Genomic DNA, 22,602 nt, shown 5'->3' on the forward strand with positions numbered 1-22,602 from the left:
GCTTTTATTGACGTCGTGCCAATAAGAGCAACGTGATGTCTTTCTCTCTTCCTCTCTCTCTCTCTCTCTCCTTCACGATCGCGCAGAATTGTCTAAGTGTCGTTGTCGACGCCTCGGGCGTTCGCGATTATTGCGGCGGGAGAATGTGTGGGCAATAAGGCCGCCGCCGTCGACGACGACGACGGAGAAGAAGAAGAAGAACCTTTCGAACGGTGACGACGTGCAACGTAATGCGGCGTAATGGCGAGGAAATTAATAGGAGCGCCGTGGCTTAGCGGACAGCCATACGCCCGGGAATCCGAGTCACATATTTTCCCTAGCCGACGCACAGCGCGCACACAGACGCGATTATCATCGGACCGTGAAAGCGGCTATGAGAGCAGGCACTTATCGTGCCGCGATCGATTTCAAATGACGTTAATCTAGGCGCGCGAGGTAGCGCGTACGACCCGTAGTAGCAAAGATACCTGTGCAACGTTATGACACAGTATCGAGTCTGGTCTAAGTGTGCAGATCTATACCCTATTACAAACTGTCGTCGCTGAAAGTTGGTTATTTAATTTTTCCCCGTATTCCGCGATCAATCGCGAGAACTAGATCTCGCGAAAACCTATTGAGGCGAAATATTTTTAACGCGATACGTTACGCCGCTTCACACACGGTATAGATTATCGATATATAAACTGAAATCAAAGCGTTCTCTATATACACATGCGAAATGTGTTACCGTTGAATACCTGAAGACGAAATAATGAGTTTTAAAGGAAGACTTGATTAATGATACGTCGTAAAATTAAAATTACGTTAACGACTTTATATGCGAGAACTTTTGCACATTATTTCCATTTAAATAGGCCTTCGGCCAACTATTTGCTGCGATGTAGCCGAATGATTTATCGATCCCGTTGACTCGGTTGGATTACGAGGGAAGCTAACAAATAATTAAACTCACGCGACGAAATTGGCGTCGATACGATTTCCTGCGTGCACTCGAGCGTCGCTCGCGAAATATCAAGTGTCGACTCTCTGTGACGAAAGAGGCGATTTATCTTCAATTCCTACGTGTTTTTGCGCGAGCATCAACAGCTGTGCGTAAAATACAAGAACGGCGTCAGTGAATGCAAAATAAACGCGATAATGGCGCTTGATAACCTTAAGAAACTAAAAGCACGCTTCGAAACACGGAGTTTCGTGGTGAGAAAATTGAAGGGACTTACCGAAAACAGGACTAAGATCAGATCTCGTCGATGCTTTTCCCGTCGCCGCGTAGCTCCCACCAGCGAGTGAGACCTTTTCCTGCAACACACGAGATGCACGCACTTAATACTTGATGTCCTTGCGGCTCTACAAGGGGTGATCGGGAAGGGTATGCGAGGATATATCGCGGAAATTGCAACACCAAGACACAAGGTGGACAACAAGGAGGATGAAGTCGGTGTTGTGACGAAGAAATTTTTCGCACCTCAGATTCAGTAAGGTCGATAAGATCACTCTTGTCCTCAGTGAGGTTCTCTGAGGAGGCTTTCTCCTGGCCCTCTCCTTCGCCCTCATGTTTGAAGACCTTGATCTCGTCCTCAGTGCCGAGATCATCGCCGCCGCCGCTGCTGCTCACGTGCGGCATTATTGCGGGCACGCGAGCGACAGCCACCGTCTTCCCTGTCCTCGCACGTAGTCCTTACACTAATCGGCTCGGCTCGGTGAGAGACGCGTGTCCGTCGGCTGCGATAAAACTTGCGACGAAGAGGTTAGAGCTCTCAAAGTTAAACGCCGTTCGCCCGTCGCCGTCGGCGCGTGGTGATAATTTCGACGGCCGACGGGGCGATTTGTTTGCACTTTTTAAATACCGATCGCGTATCACCGTTCACATCCGTGTCTCACTGACCGCGCACTAACCGAACGAGAACCTTATCGCGTACGACGTTATCGAGGCAACTTTGTAGCACAGAGAAACCGTCACTGTCGCCACTGTACTTTGCCGGTCTCGTCACTAAATGCTTGAGATGACGAGGTTAGGCCACACTACTTTGTTTGCGAGAGACAGAGCTAGCGAATGCTTTTCGTCTACCTGCGTACTGCCGTCTACCTACGCTACACTCGACCTGATTGAGACGGTGCACCGAATGCGAGCGTTGAAATGACAATCGCAGCGCACCTGAGTCAGAACGCTTCGCGCGGAGACGGCGCAACGTCTCGCCCGACGGAACGAGACGATCGGGCGCGCCTCTCAAGTAGATCCCCCGGCACTCTGTTACGCGATGCACGGCCGCGCTTTTCGCGCGCGTTTAATTTCCGGTCGTTGTCAGCGAGAGAAAGAGAGAGAAAGAGAGAGAGAGATACGCGTGGGAAGGTCGCCGCCGTTGCAGGAGGAGGAGGAGGAGGAGGAGGAGAACGTGAAGCACGGCGTAGGATGCGAGAAGAGAAAGAGAGCGCGTGACGCAGAAGGAAAAAAGAGGCGTTGGACAGAGGTAGTACAGAAGGCAGGCCGTGACGTATTAATGTACAGAGCTTACAGCGGAGTGAGACGCGCGCTGTCTCTCAGCCAAGTTACTCGCTCTCTTAACGTTAACTGCGTGTGGACTTTTTAACACGCGCACCGCGAGCACTGTCCGCGCGTCGCATATCCGCACAAAGACGGTGGCCACGATGTTTCTGCGAGCGTGCGACGCTGCGATTCCGTTTCCGTAAGCGGACCCGTGCGATAAACACGACGCGCGACGAGTGCGGCACTGCGACAACTACGGCACTGTTGTTGTTGTTGTTGTTGTTGTTGCGGACGGTGCACGCGCCGGGCGGCCATCGTGCCCGTATGTGTAGCAAGCAATGTTCGAAATTGCCGTGTTATTCCCGTGTATATGTATGTCTCGCCCGACTCCGAATGCCTCGATGCGCTCTACTTGGATGCTCGGTGCCGACTGCCGGCGACGGTGAGCTCGGGCGGGCGGCTCTCCCACGCGGCGACCAATCACGACGCCGGATTCACCGCGGCGGTTTCCCTCGTCGACGCGCCACCTCGCTCCCCCGCAACGCTGTGCTCGGCCAGTCATGGCAGGCAAGGCGGTGAACCGACCCCACCCGAGAGAACGCGATCTCACCCGAACGTATTCCGGCATCGTCTCCGTCGCCACCACCGCCGCCGCCGCCGCCGCCGCCGCCGTCATCGTGAACGTTGTCAACGTCGTCGTCGTCGTCGTCGTTATCGTTGTCTGCGTCGTCGTTATCTGTATCCTCGTCGTCGTTGCGACGAGAGAATCGTGCTTGTCCACCGCAAACGACGTTTTAAAGTCATCGATACGTTTGTCTCTTGACGAATTATTCAGAGTTATCTCACGCTTGATAACGAAGACAAGGAAATCCAAACGACTTTTATATTTGTTCCAAAGCTTTACGACTCGCAAGAAGTGTACGCGCGCGCACCGGCTGATCACGCTCGTAAATGTCGCCGGTTAGCGCATTCATTCGCCAGACTCGTTAAGATGACTCGTTGGAGGCCTTTTTTCTCACTGCGTGAGTCGAATTTTTGCCTTCTTATTTTGCAACATCGTATTGGATTGAAATTTATCGGATATATATTCAACGATCGTGAAATATAAAAACGGTAGGGTCATGATGAATTTATTCTCGGGCATGAGCATTTAAGCGTACGTGCTTCTTTCTGGGCAAGGCGTGTGAAGTCATTAGAGCAGGTGCACTCGGTGATTTCTTCATAGTCGCGGAAGAACGTAATAATTTATGATAATTTATGTGTCGGCTACCACCCATTGCAATCAATTTCAGCGTTTAATTAACGTATTATCGGGAGAACCCTTATTAAGCAAATTCGCGAATCACTATTACCTCAATTAATATAAAATTGCACTGAAAAATTAGATGTTGAAATAGAAAATTCAATAAGCTGCCTATCAACAAAAAGTACAAGTTAATTTCAGCAAATTTCCGATTTTAGCGGAATTATTTTAAATCGCGATTTTATCTTTTTTTCTCAGTATGATTTATGCTCGCGATAAAAAGAAGAATATCTCATCATGTACCTAGATTTCCCTGCATGCTTTTATTCTGTACTGTAATTCGCGGAGAGCTCGTATCGGACGCGCGTCTACGTTCCGGATTCCTGAAAATTATGTACGAGCTGAGAGAGAAAATCCGGGATAGCCGTGTTTCCTCTGACGGTGCAAAATCGAGAAAACAACGTCGCGTATTTCGAATACGTTCCCGAAATCGCGCTGTGCATCGTCGCGTCCCGGAAACATACAGGACTGCGACGTACAAGCGAATTTAATACGTCATGAAAGCATCTAAATTCGTATCACCAACGAGAATCACTTCCTCTCGCGAGTTTCAATGAGTTTTTCGATTCCCGTTTTTTGCTATCGTTGTTCCTTTTTACACGTTGCCTAAATCGAATTTCAATTGAATCTCTGTGCGGCTGTCTGATAAATTTTTAATTAACCTGACAGGCAAACTTTACGAATGCAACAAATCTATTATATATCGAGCATTGAATTACATAATTAAAATGCGTCTAAATATTAACGTATCGCATAAGCGCTTCAATATATTCTGCCTATTGCAACTGTACGTGATGCGATCAATAGAACTATTATCATCGCGAAATATAAATTTAAGTGAAATATATTGAAATGAAATTTCGCAGTGCTGTTTCTCCTGTAAATAGATTTTTATTTTCTGTATCGCAGGAATATTATAAAATTGTATGCACGACAGAGAATTAAATAAAAATACCAAGAATGAGTAAGATAGCAAAATTACATGTTTTACGGTAAAAGTTCACTGCCACGATACGACGTACCGTTGGAAAAGAGCGTATATTTTGCAAATACACTTATCCGGGTTATAATTTATACTCCGCAATATTTTTCGGCTGTGTAATTCTCGGCCACTGCTGCATCGCGGGTAATACGCGCGGTTGTTTAGTAGCCGGATATATGGAGACGCGAACACGCGAAACTCGCTGGTTAAATGTATATCATGGTTAAAAAAAATTTTTAATAGCATATATTCAGAGATACGGCAGCGCGTGTCGCCTTCGAGCTTACGACAATCTAGCGTTTTATGTACTGTCATAAATATTGTTAATTACTGCGTTAATTTACTCTTATATGTGGTTACGCGTAAATCTTGTCTGATCGTCTCGTTAAGTTACACTTTAATAAAAATTAAAATTCAGACCCTTTATCTTTAATGCCACACCGATAAACGCGTCGAAATATATTGCCTGCGTAAAAGTGTGCATACGCAAAACTAACAATGCGACTACAATATGAAAATTTAATTAAGTGTGTCGAAGAAATTTAAACTTATTGAAACGGGACGTCGTGTAAAACAGCTGTTCGCTTTACACACAACTATAAGATATCGAAAACGTGAACTGTAGTTTGTGTGGTGACATCTGTAGGCCATATTTGTAAAGTATTTTTATAGTATTACAGTTAAGAAGATAAGATAGATCGCTAACTTACCAGTATATGGAGGTGTTGCAGCGATGTATTGCGTTTGCCTAACTTTCTAAATCCACGGCGCGGCGATCCCTCGATGTTCCCATCGATGCTCCCGTTGATCCTCTCCACTGTAGATGAATAACACTCGCGACACTCATCAAATGAGTGAATAGCGGAAAACACACACGAAACGCGCACACTCAAACATGAAGCCCGGCGACGAGACGCAAAGCGGCGGACATCGGTTACGTACGCCGAGATACGTGATCGTACGAGTTGATTGATACTTTGACGATTGCACGTCGCTAAATTTGGCACTCCCGACGCTTGATCACACACACAATTTACTTGGCACGAGCAAGAAAGACGCGAGAATGCGGAGCGATCACGATACAATAACACACCGGAGACGCTCGACGTAAACTGTGCGAAACTAGTTTCGAAAAGTGTCATGGCGGACGCAACCCTCCCAATATTCTAATATCATCATATCCCGCTATAAAATCATGGCGGCAATTTCTCGATGTTCCCGTTGATGCTTTTCATTGATGCCTCTTGATACAGCAAATATCGAGTGACACTCGCGATGTTCGCTTAACGAGCGAATAATGCGAAATACACGAGAAAATGCATTCGTCTGAAAATAAAGTCCGGTGACGAAATACGATACGATAAACGCAGGTTATACGAGAAATGCGAGAAATACGTTGATCGCGATCGTGCGAGTTGATTAACACTTCGGGATTTTTTCTCATTGTTAGATTCAGCACTATCGACATTTATTTGTACGCGGAACTCATCCGAAACAGCAAAATAAACACGAAAACACGGAGCGATCACAATGCGACCGCGGCATCGGCTTGCTTGACGTGAAATGAGCTAGTTTCAAACGTATCATGGCGCACTGCGAGTATCTTTAAATATCAAGAGACTCTACCTATCTATATACACTTATCGCGGTGATTTCTCGATACGTCTATTGATGCTACTAGAAGTCGTAAATATTAAAAACAATGTTTAGGTACTTACAATGCTCCTCAAACGAGTACGCGCCTCAAATGAGCGTGAAATATACGCAAAATACGTGGATGCGAGAATGGACCGTGCGACGAAATGCGAAAGGACAAACGCCGACTACAAACACCGAGAACTGTGCTGATCGCGATCGCGCATTTTGACGAATGCTCTGAGACGTCGTTTGCTGCTAGATGCGACACGTTCAATATTCATTTGTGGATGGATTGATCAGGAACAGATGAAAGAGACGCGAGGACGCGGAGTGATCGCGATTTCACTGCGACACCGGAGACGCTCAACGCGAATTGAACTCTGCTTTTAAAAAGTGTCATGGTGGACACGAATATTCCGATACATTAAGCGACTCTAGTTGTCTCGATGTTCATCGATGGAGATACTAGATGGCACTTGTAACTCTATTGAGTAAATAATATGAAAAATGTGTGAAACGTGATTCATAAGTAGAATTGAAGGTAGAGTAAGATTTTTTATAATTTTTTATTTAGAGATTATAATATTGCTACGCATTCAGTACTCTGAAGAGTAATTAAATTTGGTATATGTGCAAGATGTTAAAAATTTACAATACTATTGTTTTTTTCTAATATTTTTTTTCCTAACTCTATGTCGATTCATCGATTTTCGATTCGTCGAATTTCGATAAGAATATGCTTTCAAATGTTGAATTTGTTCCTCTAAATTAAATAACGTGGAAACCAGCCATCTGCCATTGATTTCTATATTTTCATCTGCTGAGCTGGAACAAAAATATATACATATTATGTTAGTAAAATGATATAATTTTAACTTTCGATTTCGAGTACAAAAAATATATTTTATCCCGATTATCACAATCTTACTTATCATTGCTGAAAAATGGTTTATTAGCTAACAAAAATAAAGCATCTATTAAATCGGCGGGAATTTTAGGAATCGGCTTCTCTAAAAGATGACTTATACGGTGATAACTTTGACGACTGGCCAGCGTAATTTTCGTGGGAATCATTATTAAGCAAAATAGCCACTTGCAGCGGAATATTCGATGTGACGTCACTCTTTCCAAATGTGCGATGAACTCCGCTTGTTTCAACAATCGACGTATACGGCCCTAATGCAAGAACGTTAATTTCAATGTTGATTATTTTAATTGGCTAGTTGCATATCAATGATATTAATAGCTTAATGTAATTTTTTATAATTAAGTATGCATCCATGGAAATAGACTGAATTTTTGATTGATAAACATTCGTACCTCCCTTTCGAGGCCTTGAATGTCATTGACTGCCAGACCGATCATGAGGTTGACCAGGGCGATGCTGGCGATCATGATGAAGACAAAGAATATGATCTGGCCTGTAAATGGTAGGAAGATACCTTTGTCCTTTTCGTTATATGTCGTATTGTTGCTGGGAAATAATTTCTCGTATTCGTATTCACCCATCATCATTACCATGGTCTTCATTATGGAATTCCAAAAATTAAATTCATCCTGACCATGGAACACAATGGAAAAGCTGAACGCGAATCCGATAATTAAGCAGCAAAACGCCAGGAGAACCTGAAAAATGAAAAGCTTCAAATTAAGAAAATACTAGGATGCGTATTATCTGTGCGGATTTTCTCTATCTATTTTTATTTTTAGCATTTTTATTTTCAGCGGTTGTAGACCGTAGAAAGTGAACCGTCAGTTTAATTGTGAGCGATAAATATGAGAGATCAACGATTACGTACAAAAATAAATACGACAAACAATGCATTATTTAACAAAAATCAAATTTTAGATGGTACTATAATTGTAAAAATATTCATAGAAAATATACATCTAATTGCAATTTGTTTTGAAGAAGGTTGCAAGGAAGCTACATTGTCGAACCTTTACGATGTTCTTCAAAACCGTGGAAAACATCAAAGCGTAAGGATAACACATTGGAACTCGGCCGATTAACAGCATCATGTGCATCCAGCTCATCAGAATTGCGAGACTGATGAAGTGCAGCACCCAGAACATCGAGAATTCAGATTTATTATTGTGCTTTGACTTCGCAAAATCGCTTGTTACGGATGCTGCTAACGCCAACGTAGCGGACACGAACGACAACCACGTTTCAAATTGTCTCAAATAATGTCTGAAATATTTAGAGTGTCAGTCAGTTGAAAAAAATAACATAGTAAGTATTAATAATTATTTACATATTTACTTGGGCTCTAATGTAACTTGAATTATATTGTTAAATAGGATGAAGCAGGAAAAGAATATCAGACATCCTTGAACTACTTCGATGTACGTCGTGATATGCTGTACGTTCATTATAGCGTAGATCGAGAGGGAAATGACAAATAAAAGATGCGCGAACATGAAACCGAAGAAAAGTGTCCTCAATTTTGCCCATTTCAGCCTAAGGAATGTCTCTATAAGAGGATGTTGCAATATCGCCAGTTGCGTTATATTTGAGGTTGCGGCTATAATAGCCGTAACTACTGCCATTTGCATCTGATTGTATTTCGGTGCCAATATTTTGAAGTCGACAACGATCTTTAACAGAGAGATGTTCCATTCATTAGAATACGTAATAACGACATAGGAAATATCTGTATCTCTGTCTAGCAATAGATGTAAAACAATTCTTACATTTTCGTATTTTTCCGAACGATACTTATTGCCCGGCTGAACGCAGGAATCTAGAATATTCTTTAAAAATTCTAATGGTCGTGAAATATGAGAAAATATAGCATCGACGGCGGTGACACCGGTATTCGTCGTCGCGGTTAGATTAGCTCCATAACTGATTAAAGCTCGCACGCATTCGCGATGTCCTTGATAAGCTGCTATATGAAGAGCCGTGCGATTGATCTAAGCGAATAAAAAAAAAAATGTGATGCTTTGTCGTTGCAGTTTTGCCAGTTGTTCTCAAAGAAACAGCTGACCTGATCTGGAGTGTCGATGTCGAAAGGCATCGCTTCAAGCAGCGTCATCAACGTTTCACAATTCCCTGTATTCGCGGCGATGTGTAAAGGTGTGCTTCCGGAGCTGCTGCATCTATACATCGGCTCCGCACCGTTCGCCAATAATATCTGCGTCGCTTCTGCACTGCCTAACATCGCCGCGTGGTGTAAAGCCGTGGTACCTATGAGCATTTGAGCAAACAGAATTTTTTTCAATTGCAAAAAATATTCTAGATTGCCATAATTGATTGGTACATTTATCTTGAAATAAGGAAATTTAATATCGCCTTATTCGTCGGAATTAATCCGACTTGCAAAGAGAGGATTAACGTTAGATTAATTACCTGTGCTTGGATGAACGCTGTTGATGGCCGCTTTGGCGAAGACCAAGATTTCAATGATCTCGACGAACTTAGCCATCTCATTGGCCTTATTGCGATTCATTACGTTTCCCGCCAGGAGCAACGGAGTAATGTTGTGGTCGTCCTGAACATCTACATTCGCATCGCCTTCTATCAGAATACGGACAATATCGGCATGATTATTTCTCACCGCCTGATGCAACGGTGTTCTTCCCCAGCACACGGGTAACGGCAACTAAAACAGAAAAAAAGTTTTTTTTTTTTTTTAATTTTATTTAATAAGGTTTCACGAACTTGGTATCTTCGTGATACGAACTTTCTTCCCCACATCACGAAGTTTCATCAACGAAGGATACGGGTTGTTTCTGGCACACGAGTGGACACCGACTTTGGCATTGACGTCCGCTCCACGCTCGACAAGCCACTTTGTCACTTCGGCGTTGCCTTCGTGTGCCGCATAATAAAGGGCGGTTCTGCCGATTTTGTCCACGTCGTTCACGTCGGCGCCTCTTTTGTAAAGTAGGTTCAACAGATCTATACTTCCCTGCCACGCTGCAACGTGCAAGGCCGTTATTTGAAGAGCACCGACTGAACGAATGTATTTGTTTTGACTGTCGATCGCTAAAATTTTCTTCGCCTTGTTAAATTCCCTGTTCTCGATCGCTGATATGAACGCGGCGTGATTGTGATCGACACTTTCTTGCACTATGTCCATTTTGCTTTTTTTTCGCGTTACTCTGCATAATTTAATCCAACGACGGCGCTCTTAATGCTCACGAGTGACTAACGCGCTATGCGTATGATTAGCGCAAACATCCAAGTACCAGACGTTATCACCGGACGTGGCAAAGGATGTGGTCGTTATAATTCAACAAAACTGTTTGAAAATTATGTTAATATTATGTAATATTTTATAACTTTGAAGTAAACTATTATACGGATTCTGGTATACGCTGGTTTCCACTTGCGCACAGCAGATAATTATTATTATTCAATAAAGATCTCATGTTCCGTTCATGCACGCATACACTGCGCGTCTGTACGCGCATTACGATAAGTAAAGATCGCAGTGAACGTAAAATTTTTACGATAGCGAATAACTCCCGGGATATTTGTAATCCCGTTAAAATAAATTCCAAAATTCTGAGCGGCATTTTCCGCATCGCCCTCTGGTTACGCGACGTTACGCGGCGCAGCTCCCCCGACCCAAATTCCGATAATTAATTAATTTCGTGGGTATCGCGTTGCAGTTTTACGAGTAAATACCTTCGGAGCGCGCGCGTTTCGCCACTCGATACTTCGAACCGCTCCGTTATTTGTGTCTAACAAACTGCCGAGCTGAATATTCATGAACGACGTCTCGCTGCGTCGCCGTAGTTTTGATAACGAATTTGTTCACAATAGCTAACGGGATTATTCCAGGGCGACCGAAGAAAGTAACGAATGCGTCGAATGAAGCCGACATCGAACCTGTCACTACTTGCTAATCAGATACGTGTACAACGTGTCCCGGATTTTCCTCAGTTTTTATTCTATGAATTTTACGATCAACTGGAAGTCGAACTTCCTCAATAATTTTAAATTTATTAACGTCGATATCTTTCTTGGGTGTAACTTTTTTTTAATTAGGTAAAAGATTCATAAATAAAAAAAGATACGATGTGGACCTAGAACACCCTATATATATATATATATATATACACACAAATGCTTGCATACAGAATTGCATAACGATGAGCAGGTAACATTTGCCCCGTGCTAAAACACACACCGCTACAGCTGGGCTCTCGACGTGTATTCATGCAGCCGTTAGCCTTAACACACGTTCACACGCTCAATCAACTGGAGAGCGTAGCATTACCTTGCCGTGCTCTCAGGGCCAGTACGCGTCTGACCGCGCCGCTGAAAGCATCCTTACGTTAGTTACACGCACCATCTCGTCGAGCTGCGGAGCCGGTTCTTCACGGAACAAGATGCCGAATTGCCCAAAGTGCGACAAGCCTGTGTACTTCGGTAAGATAACGATTATTATTTCGACGCCTGTTATCGAAAAATCGAAACCAATATAATTTCGGTGAGTTAAATTTGCGATCTTACGGATATGAAGAATGTACTTCGCGCTCGTCGCTGCGAACAAAGATCATCTGCGTTTTGGCATTCGAGCTATTTGATTTTCATCTAAGAATCGATGGAAAACATTTATATTATTTTATTTGTTAAGATTTTTCTTGGACACTGCCATTTCGTAAACATGATTACATAACGATAAATTATCCATATTATATCTTATATTAATAAACGTAATATATGATAATCGTATAAACTATGCTTTTGTAATAAATGTAACATGATAACCATAATCTATGACTTCATAAGTTATGTGCGTTACATAATAAAAGGAACTTGAAGCATTTAAACATAAATAGAATACGTTTCACATTTCAATTTTATCGAAAGCAAGCTAAAACCATATTATCTAATATTAGCTAATTATGTTATCACTTGTGTTTTCCCGGAAGACAGAGTGGGGGGGGGGGGGTGTTATGTATGATAAACGGAACAATTCTATGAAGCGATAGTAGCATCAGTTACGCATGCCGTTTATATTTTACACTGATAGAGTGAGACTAGATGGAGTGTTTTTGACATAAATTTAAAAAAATATAATATAATAAATGTACACATCTTCTTAGAGTGCTCTTGTATCTCAATTCATAAGCTCAAACCATACGAATGGCACAGAATATCAGACATAAATATATACTCGAAATGGTAAATGCGGTGACGACATCAATGATATCATTGAACGACCTCGGAATTCACCTCGGCAAACATTATGTCAGCCGGCTTCATTGTATATAGACTCGCATTTACTACGAGTATAGAGTGAATGAGTAATCCAGTCGGCTTCTACAGAATAAACTCGTTGTAACCAGAAGCTGCACCTGTGCAAGAGACACAGATTTAAATAAAATTAAGTAAAGTTATATCTCTGCTTTGCGACGAGTGACTCGACTTCTACACAGTAATCTATTGATTCGCATTACACGTTTTTTTTTAATTTTGAAAAATCGATCGACTGCTATCAATAATAATTCTCGAAAATGAAGAAACAACCTCGAAGTTTGAAATGTATTTGGTATCCTACGAGTCGGTATTTTGTACCGTACGTTGTAACGTATACCGTAATTTAGTAATCGGCGAAGAACGTTTTGATAACGTTATCTAAAGTCGAGTGTTACAAGGTGCGCATCGTGCATAGTAGTCCTGTTCGTCTATAGATAAATATAGACGGACAGTCGATCAGAATGCGCATTTTACCGCGATAAAATCCAAGGCTTGTTTTTTGACCTCAAAACATCTGAAAAATCCGATTTAAGTTTTGCTTGTCTCATTCTATTAATAAAGCTTAAATCTGGAAGGGTAGAGTTTGCGCTAATTTTACATTCAAACGATTTTTAATCCAGCTTTCCCCCCCCCCCTCCCCCCGCGAGTGTTTTTTTGGAGCTCGTTAATGCTAACGGATTGACTGCGGTACGGAATGAACGTACGTACGAGATGAATGTCATAACGACGAGTTTTGGAAAAAGAAAACATCCTCTTTTTGTGTTAAATCGCTCTGAAACGCGTGAGCAATTAACTAGAAACTCTTTTACACAAACAGGTAGATTACGCTTGTGTTCATATTCGTCGAATAATTCTTCGCTTAAAAATTAAAACATACGAAAATTCCGACATTATTATTATTATAAATTATAATAAACTCAAAACAAATAATATTCGTGCATTTATTTCACGAGTCGCATACGAGAATCATTAGCTAATATATTAATTCAAAGATGAACGGAAAAAAAGAACGATCGAAAATAATCGTGACACGAAAGAGAGAGAGAGAGAGAGATAGTGGGATGAGGAAAAAACCTGCATCGGGCAAAGTCACACTGCGCTGAATGCAGCAACAATAAACTGTCCAGCCGCGAGGACAACAACAAAGGAAACGCAGTCGGTGTATCGCGCGCGCGGCTACTAATAAGAACAACACAGACACGCGAAACAGGTTTGCAGAAGAATGGCCAGGTCTCTCGTGGTAGTGTGGTACGAGAAGGTAGAAGGGGGAGGAGGAGGGGGGGGGGAAACCGTGCGGAGAGGAGTCGGTCGTTTCCCGCTGCCCCTGCTGCGAGGGAGGAGAGACCGAGCTGCGAAGGGTTTTGTGGCTTCGGTGAGGGCAACGTAGAAGGGTGGAGGGGGACGGTACGATGGTTGTGGATGACGGTTTGAAAGCAGGCACAACAGGCATAGATGAGGACCGCCGCGGGCGCAGGGGCTGTTCTCTTCCGTCGAAGAGAAAAAAAAAAGAAAAGACAACACGTAAGGGTCGGAGAGTAGAACGGGAGAGTGGGAAGGGGGGAGGGGGGGGGGGGGAAAGAGAGAAAGGGATGATGTTCTGTGGGGCCTATGCAATCAGTGGCGACGGCCGATTGTGTGACAGCGCCTGGGCACTGTCTCGCGTCTTTTCGCGCGCTGCCGGTGCGTTGCGCAGCCCGGCGAATGCCGCTGACGATTATGCACTCGCTTCTCCGTCGTCAGATAATTAGGAGCTAATTAACTAATGGCCCTTTATGCACATACCCTTCTTACCCGTGAAACACCGCGCGCGCGTTCTCTCTTTCTCTCGCTCCTTCTCTCCTGATTTCGTCTCCCAGTGTTGCTTCTACCATACACGTTGCCATCCCTCATTCCCTACTGCATCTCGCTTTCACCGATGCACCCTTTCCTCCCCGATGCACGCGCTGCGCTCTCGTCTCATCGTCATTTTCCAATTTCCCTCACCGGCGCTACCACCTTTGTACTCTTTCTTAGATACGGTGGAGCGTTTGAATGCAACCAGCCTGCTGCGGTTCGAGTCTCTCTCTTTCTCTCTCTCTCTCTCTCTCTCTCTCTCTCTCTCTCTCTCTCTCTCTTCCTCCTTTTTTGTCTTCCCTACGAGATTTGATACGCCATAACGGCATGATATTCCGCCCACGATGCAACGGTAGAAGAGAAGAATCGGTCGTCTGCTTTCGCGAATCTTTTGTCGACTCGTTGCGTATGTACGAGCAGTACACGCGAATAAGAGTATTAGAAGTCAATGAAATGTCAAACCGTAGACTTTATTACGGAAAATTGTGAAAAGCCTGCCGTACCTTTGAAACTCGGCAAATCGTATTGCAAGCGGATACTTATCTTTATCAATGTGTTTAATTTCACGCACGATTTAATCTTATCTTGGATAATTAAAACGAAAAGTGTAAATAACATTGGAAGCGAGGTATTAGTCCCGTTTAAAGAATGAATGTGATCATTCATTATCTTTCTAAATACTTAGTATTGATAACTTTGGAACAAATTTAAAGTTCAAGGAACTATGAAATTAAAACCTGAAGAAATAATCGAAGCGCGCTGTAATATTCTAAGTACCTTACAAAATGTAATTTGAACGGCTTTTTGCTGCTTTCTTGTCGTATATCATCTCCTTTTCTTCTGCGGGGAAATAATAAAAACGTCTCTTTCGCATGCACACCCCCGATGTAAATTTTCGTAGATGCATCTGGGAATTAATTGAACTGAAGTACACGTACAATGCGACTCGCATAGGGATTCAAAATATGTTTTTTAAAATCCGCCGATGGTGCGAAGTTCTTTGTGAAACGTGTCCGGAGAATATTTTGCGTTCGCGCCTTTAATGAATAACGCTGATTGATTCTGTCGGGATTCCGACATTGGATTTTCTAATTACGAAATTGCTAATGGATGAGTTCGTTTCTCACTATCCATTTCTCATTTTCATTATCCGCGACTCAGACGATGCGACCAATGTGCACAATTCGCATGAGAATTATACCGCCACCTCAGGATACGCTGGAATATATACGTTTGACCGATATATACGTGTATAATCAATTCAGCGAGTTACTGGGTGCAGAGTAAAGCGTAGATAATTAAAAAAAAAACGAATTAATTTTAAAGAAATAAATATTTTACAATTGTGAGATAGAATCTTTTCATATTTTCTAATTCACTACTTTATATTTTACCTGTTTAAGTATACAATATATATACGTGTCATTATAAGAGCATATGATTTGAATATAGGCATATGCAGAATGCGAAGCAGAGAAGAACCGTTTTTGCCGCAGGTCGCTACGTCCATTTTTCGCCGAGATATAACGTTTTAAAAATCCAGCGCGTGTGCACCGTTTGTGAGTGTATGCGTGTGTACATGTCGCACGCGGTAATGCCTCCCGTAACTATAAATAGCGATACTATCAGCTGATCAGCTGATCAGTAGTAAAGATAGGTAGGTCGTTGCCCTAAACGCATTGAATGGGCCACAGACCAGCATCGTCAATAAACTTCGGTTTAGTTCGGGTCAAGTTCGAGTCTGGATCGGAAACCATTTGAGACACGATCAGTAGTCGATAGAATTGAACACTTTTTTCGTACGCAACGATTGCAACAGACAGGTTTCGTTTGAAAGGTGAGGCTCTAGCATTCCTGATAAGAGTAGAATCACTTATCTCGGATAATTGATTTGAGTGATACTATCAATTAATTACGAACATATATTTCTATATTTAATCTTTTCGATATGATGGCATAAAGACGCAAAAAAGTCGAATTTTTAGGTTATGATAACATGTACTTGTTTACACTTGTTTGCACCTAAAGCATAAGACGCGGTCTGTTTTGATACAGCATATAAATCACAATGTTTTTTGTAAATTTACGCTCTTCACTCACAGCATAGCTTTGGACGGTGTATATATTTAACATTTGCTGAAAGGGTTAAGTTTCATATGTGTTTACGAAATGCATATAAACAATTTTGAAAATCTTGTAAGAAAGAATTTTCTATATTTTAATGCAAGACCACTTGTAATTGTTGCATTTAATTAACGTTATACATATTATTCGACTTTGTATGTACATACATGAATTAGAACATGTGTTCACATCATACACTATGAAACTTTACGAGGGATCAATTAGATCCACTGCAATTTGTCAAATCAATTTTGTATGAAATGGAAATATTATTTTTGTCATTCTCTTTTCTTCCTTCGGGTCTCTATATCTTATTATATTTTATCTTGTATTTCACACTGACTTGTCTAATATTATCACCATTTTTTTTTATTAACATGTACCTAGTTGCTAATTTCTATCTTCTTTACGGTAATTATTCTCGCATCGACAAACGCGCGTGGGAAACGATACGCTAATGCGAATACTGCGTTACTGTAGAAACATAAAATTTAATATGGAAAGCGCGACTAGTTCCGCCGCGGTGAACCGCCTTTTACGTTGTGCCGGAGCGCGCGTTAACATTCATCTTGTGTTGCAGCCGAGAGGAAGACATCCTTAGGCAAAGATTGGCACGGTTCGTGTTTACGCTGCGAGAAATGCAATAAGACCCTAACACCCGGAGGTCATGCCGAGCACGAAGGGAAACCCTACTGCAATCACCCTTGCTATTCAGCCCTGTTCGGTCCAGGAGGTAAATGGAAATCTTCATCTCGACTCTCGAGCGCTTCGTTTCCCTTAAAACTGCTTCATATTCAAAACACTTCGTAGAACATCGTCGTCTTGCATTTAATATATTAAATTAATATGTATTTTATATCCCATTCGCTTACATGCATGTCTCATTTCATTTTAAACTGTTTTCAAATTGGATTTGCAAACCTTATAATATAAAGGATTCATATCTTTATATTTGCTGAAATAATCATTATCATTGCAGGTTTCGGACGTGGCGGTGCTGAGAGTTACGTTTACAATAAGTAAGGCATAAATGTAAAGGCAGCAATATCTTAGGGTTAAAACAATTGTACAATTTCAAGGGAGCTGATATACAAAAACTTAAGATAATAATTCTGGTTATTTACATATACGGAAATATCTCTATTTTCTATGAATGTTTAAAGAATGTATACGTTATTAAATATAAAGCAGTACTTTATACGAAAAAAATCTGTTTTATATTTATTTTAATTTTTATTTAATTAGCTTGGTATTAACTTTACCTTGATTAAAGTATTCTATATGGATGATACATGTAATATAGCAGTATCATACATCGAGCTGTATAACGTTGATAAATGAGAGATGCACGTTCGCGGCTGGAGATGAGTTGCCATCAGATATATAGCATGCGGAAAATAAATTTTTCATATATTAAAATAATTAATATAATGCAACCATTTACTGTCTTTTATAATTGATTAAAGTTATGTGCGCGTTGCTGCTTTTTCTTGTTATATTACCAGTTATTGATTTTGTCTATTCTACATAAGCGGTATGGCTAAGGAAAGATGTCGCCAAATGTACCTTTTTCCTTCGAACATTGCATGAAATTTTGTGCTGTAGTTTTATAGTGTAAATTAAACTTACAATTAAAATATAAATCAAACATATTATATGTAATTACAAAGAAAAGATAATTTTACGTCTTGTCATTATTTTATATCTAGCTGTCTTATCTTTATTGTATCTATTATAGCATGGTCTTATGATAAGAGGACTGATTAATTAAGAGGATTAAGTTAGATAAAGCAAGATAAATTAATAATTTAACGTTATCTGACTTGTGTTTTTTATATTACGGAAAAAATTTTCTTTGAATTTTTTACTCGATATGCAATTTGTGTAAATTGAAGATAAATTGCTTTAGGAAGGACTTTATGTAGTGATTTGTAAAGATATATTTCACACAATGGAATCTGAATCGTTAAAAAATAATTATATTGAAGCTATGTCTTTTATAATAATTATACGAATAAACATGCAGTTTTATGGGGAATCAGGTACAGCGGCGGAGTTCATATAAACCTCATATTTATTTAAAAAGGATGTACAGAGTTTTTTTGTTTGCAAGTATCAACAGCGAGACTCGGCAAGAGCGGCGCACGGAACAAGAATATCACACAGGACAAATGATGACATAAGATGAGATAATCGTATGCTCGGTTGCGGTATACGGTCAAAAATGCATGGTCACGGCGTTCGAGTCGAAATCTCAGATTCGGGAATTCACACAGTTCGCGCTGACGAATTCACAATTCCGCCCGTTGCTCGAATACCGCGTACACAGTCGTTTTTCTCTTCACATTTTTCACGTTTAATTCCATATTATAATCGACTGCTTCTCCTCCTATGGAGGCTATAAAACGTTTTACTGCAATATTGCTCTTTCAACGGGTTCTTTGGCAAAACTTATTACACATAGGTCGTCGTTACAATTAATAAATAATAAAGGTATTAAATAATAATATAATAAAGATGATGTGACGTGATAATAATAATAGAATAATAATAGAATAATAATAATATATAATAATAAATCGTGATAAAATAATGGAAATAGCAAATAGAATAAGAATTAATAATCAGCATCATTACAATAATAGTAATAAAATAACAATATATAAGTACGCAATAATATCGATTGTAGTCGCGGGATAATCGTACCGAGCATCAGAACATCAGAACACCTGATCCAGCCGGTGTTTGGCCAATTAAAATTCAAATATGTATCTCGTGCACGCACGCGTTGGATATTGCTCCTCGAACTTTTCTAAAAAACAAAAAATTGTGCCTTTTATTTCAACAACGCCGAGCTGAAATTATCACTGGTATTTGTAGTACACTAACACATTTTTTTCGTGTGTTGCGTTGTTTATTTTCGCTCGGCTTTATATTACGCTATCGTGGCGCATTGTGATTTCAAATAAATTGCAGTTCGAGGAGCAATCTAGTGATTTCATGTGCAATTACTAAATTTATCTTTACAATAGAGTAAATTAAAACATAAATTGCTAAAGAGCGTAACGCAGACGACAGAGACTAAACGTTCAATTTTTGCGATGAAGTACGGTCTAATCGAATAAAAGGCGATTGACACGGACGGAACATCGCGCGAGAGATTCGAGAATTTGGCCAATCGGCTGGGATCAATGATGATAATTTCGACTTCGCGAGTACGCTTTGGATCGACGCTAATAAGTTGAAAGAATATTTTACATTGACGCTTAGCGCTAAGATAATAATTTAAGATAATATATATAATTGTTGTTTAAATTGCCATTTTAATTTAACATATTCAATTTAACACGTTGCAATATTTTGTTCACTAGCGCATCTCTTTTGAGTGTGACTAGAAATAATCAGATTAAGTATCGTCTTGAAATTTTCGATTTACAACATCATATCCGGCAGACCGGTTGGATTAATTCGAGACGCATAAAATTGGCAGCGCGTGCCGCCGTGGCGTCAATGATTAACGCCATTATTAAATCGGAGAGCGCGTGCGCTCGTAATTTCTCATTAAAAATCGCCGACGCCTAGCGCTAATTGCGCCTTCGTGATAATCTTCTGCTGTACGTTCCGCCCGACGGCCAGCGGGAAGCAGTAAGACTTCCGCCGCAAAGCGGAAGCGCAGCGAAGGCGTCGAACGGAACGGGAGAACGAGCGTGATTGCCGGACCGTTGAGGAAGTGTCCACGCACGGACTTGCGCTAATTACTACGAATAAGAAAGAGCATTTTCTATACCACAGTGATCGATATTTTAACACGACTCACAATTATAACATAGTTATTTTAACAAAAAATTTTTAAAAATTCAATGGAATTACCCATCTTTTAATTCTTTTGGACTTTTCATCGTAACAAGTTACTTTCGAAATAAATTAAGTTTTGCGTCGATCCTACACGCGTTCGCGAATACACATTACTTATCCGCATGGAATAGGCCGCTCAAAACCGGCGCAAGGGTCACGCTTTTTGTCACAGCTGCGCGACGTTGCTCGTTCGTTCGACAATCCGCGTTCCTGTATGTGTGTTTTCGGTGCGTGCCTGCGTGCTTGCGTGCGTGTGTATGCGTGTGACATGTGTAAAGTGCGGTTTACTCGCGCGTGTGTGGTCTTTGGTTTCTACAAAAAATATATATAATATCCTTAACAGTAGTGATCGTTACGTCGACTCCTGATTTAAAAATCTCAAACTTATCGAGTTACAATCTACGATACTCTTAGGGAGGATGAGGGGTCGTCGTGCCTACGGGAGAGAAAAAACGTGCCATCAGGGCGCTTGACTTTTGTTTACACGGATCATATATATATATATAATATATATATATATTTCTTGTTCTTATTTATATATGTTCAATTTATATATATTTACATGGTCTGCGACTGTGCATCCGCTAATGCGAGCGAGCGAGTGAGCGCGCGCTCGCTGAAACGCTGTCGCGACCATCGCGCGGAAATTACGCTAACTGAGGATCATTAAATTAAACTACCTATCGCCGTGTGCTCTCCAGAGAGCGGCGACGCCGTTTGCAATGCGGTCGGCTCACGAGCATTCGAGATCCGCTCGCATCACCGCCGTCGGAAATTTATGAATCGATCGGTCAATAAGTGTTTTCCGATAAATAAATAAAACGTAGAGAGGACACGTTTATTGCGGAACGGCGGCGATGCGAGGAAACTCTTTACGCCGATGTTGATATCGCCCATCACTTGAGTCAAGTTTGCTTTACGCACATCGCGCGCTCGTTGGATTCCAATCGAATGAAATTCCCGAGTCCTATCGTCCACCTCGAACGCGATAAAATATAGAATGTAGCTAATCCTAGAATCTTCTCCACGCATTCCTGTCACTCATCCGGGTTTTCATCAGCGTAGAGAGAGAAAGAGAGAGAGCGCTCGTCGAGCCGTCCCAATTTTCCTCATCAATGCGTTAATCTTCCTCGCTGCCGTAGATCCACTGGGCGGTGGATTCTAGCGCTCGGAAACTGTCCACCGTGCGTTTCCGAAGCGGTTAAAAGGAGATCATTGTTTAATTTCGACATGATGTCTCTTCAACGTGATATGGCGTCCGTTGTCGCAGTTCGCTGTCCTTCCGTTGATCGGCCGAGAGGCAGAAGTCGTTCTCCCGTCGCGCGGCTCGACCATCAAGCTAGATAGAGATCCGTTGGTGTGGCGGAGGTGTGGTCCGGCTTCGTGCAGGCGCTTCCGGTCGGCGAGGCCGCGCTGGCCCCGCTGCTGGCCCTGGTGGCCGCCAGAGGCGAGCGACTGGCCACGTCCGCGCTGCTCTCCGGACCGCCGCTGGTGCAGCCGCCGCCTTGCTGCGATGTGTGGGTGGACGTGTCTCCGTTGCAATAATAGTACGTGGAGTCTGGAACACGATACGATTGCGTTAGTTCGCGGGTCTCGCTGTATCAATGTGTAAGACCCTACTTGAACATCGCGCACACTGATAGCAGCGAATTCTTATCACGCGTGCGCTTGCTTTAATTTGCGCAGCTTCAATTAACGGCGCGAATGAAGCACTTGTTTACGTTGCACGCTTGAAAATTTCTCGTTTCGTGCGCAATTTGCAGCGTTGCATATTCAGGCGTTTTCGCCCGCAACAACTTTTCCCGTTTCTGTTTGCGTTGCGCGAGCGTGTGTGAGCGTACACGTACGGCGCGGTGAATTAAAATGGAATAAATTGTTTTCCGCGGTGCACCTATCTAATTTTCGCGTTTAATTATAGCACTCACGTAACGCTCGCGTGGAATATCAAGAACGAGGAGAAATAAGTTGAGCGCGCGCTCGCTCGCTCGCTTGCGCGCGGCGAAGGGGACGAGGAGCGTTGCGATATCGCCAACGGATCTGCATTACGTGTTACGAGGAGGTACGGCTTGGCGGTAACGTATCGCGTGTCCGATAGGGAAAAAAAAAAAACGGTATATTATTCTATTCGTTTCTACCTGCGCTTGTACTTGGCGATGTATCGCGAT

At 41.9% G+C, this 22,602-nt stretch overlaps 4 protein-coding genes and 1 long non-coding RNA gene across 14 annotated transcripts in view; 2 read left to right on the top strand and 3 right to left on the bottom strand.

The window, feature by feature from the left end:
- Positions 1-2,917, bottom strand: part of LOC105675670 (protein pangolin, isoforms A/H/I/S-like) — a 104,272-nt gene extending 101,355 nt beyond the window's left edge. Inside the window, exons 1-2 of one of the 2 annotated variants that reach the window (XM_067359913.1) lie at positions 1,463-2,915; positions 1,218-1,296 (exon numbers count right to left, since the gene is read on the bottom strand). In XM_067359913.1, coding sequence (XP_067216014.1) covers positions 1,218-1,296; positions 1,463-1,621 — 238 coding nt within the window. In that variant the 5' untranslated portion in view covers positions 1,622-2,915. Of the gene's footprint in view, positions 1-1,217; positions 1,297-1,462 lie in introns of both variants that reach the window. The other variant, XM_067359912.1, reaches the window with a different exon arrangement.
- A 183-nt stretch (positions 2,918-3,100) lies between these two features.
- Positions 3,101-8,838, top strand: LOC137001279 (uncharacterized). The gene is made up of 3 exons (XR_010891352.1): positions 3,101-3,504; positions 8,318-8,641; positions 8,710-8,838. It is a non-coding gene; the product is annotated as an uncharacterized lncRNA (long non-coding RNA).
- Positions 6,919-11,211, bottom strand: LOC105675788 (transient receptor potential channel pyrexia-like). Of its 4 annotated transcripts, XM_067359855.1 has the most exons (10): positions 11,045-11,211; positions 10,095-10,330; positions 9,761-10,013; positions 9,399-9,598; positions 9,103-9,324; positions 8,672-9,006; positions 8,347-8,599; positions 7,726-8,031; positions 7,334-7,581; positions 6,922-7,230 (listed from the first exon to the last, which is right to left on the bottom strand). In XM_067359855.1, exons 2-10 carry the CDS (start codon positions 10,119-10,121, stop codon positions 7,062-7,064), a joined length of 2,013 nt encoding a protein of 670 aa, XP_067215956.1. In that variant the 5' UTR covers positions 10,122-10,330; positions 11,045-11,211; the 3' UTR covers positions 6,922-7,061. The 4 variants fall into 4 exon arrangements, with proteins under 4 accessions (XP_012228619.1, XP_067215956.1, XP_067215955.1 ...); XM_012373196.2 differs by lacking the exon at positions 11,045-11,211 and having other exon boundaries at positions 6,919-7,230; positions 10,095-11,016; XM_067359854.1 differs by lacking the exon at positions 11,045-11,211 and having other exon boundaries at positions 7,078-7,230; positions 7,503-7,581; positions 10,095-11,019.
- Positions 11,212-11,628: 417 nt separating this feature from the next.
- LOC105675807 (cysteine-rich protein 1) lies at positions 11,629-17,791 on the top strand. The gene is made up of 3 exons (XM_012373232.2): positions 11,629-11,791; positions 17,163-17,315; positions 17,562-17,791. The coding sequence occupies exons 1-3, from the start codon at positions 11,752-11,754 to the stop codon at positions 17,603-17,605; spliced, it is 237 nt and encodes a 78-aa protein (XP_012228655.1). The 5' UTR covers positions 11,629-11,751; the 3' UTR covers positions 17,606-17,791.
- Positions 17,792-18,638: 847 nt separating this feature from the next.
- sv (shaven) overlaps positions 18,639-22,602 on the bottom strand; it is a 154,951-nt gene continuing 150,987 nt past the window's right edge. For 5 of the 6 annotated variants that reach the window (XM_067359862.1, XM_067359865.1, XM_012373231.2 and 2 more), the window contains one exon: positions 18,639-21,995. In XM_067359862.1, the coding sequence (XP_067215963.1) occupies positions 21,772-21,995 (224 nt within the window). In that variant the 3' untranslated portion in view covers positions 18,639-21,771. The remainder of the gene's footprint in view (positions 21,996-22,602) is intronic. The other variant, XM_067359867.1, reaches the window with a different exon arrangement.

The sequence above is a fragment of the Linepithema humile genome, chromosome 7 (genome assembly GCF_040581485.1).
Source record: "Linepithema humile isolate Giens D197 chromosome 7, Lhum_UNIL_v1.0, whole genome shotgun sequence".
Taxonomy (NCBI): Eukaryota; Metazoa; Arthropoda; class Insecta; order Hymenoptera; family Formicidae; genus Linepithema; species Linepithema humile.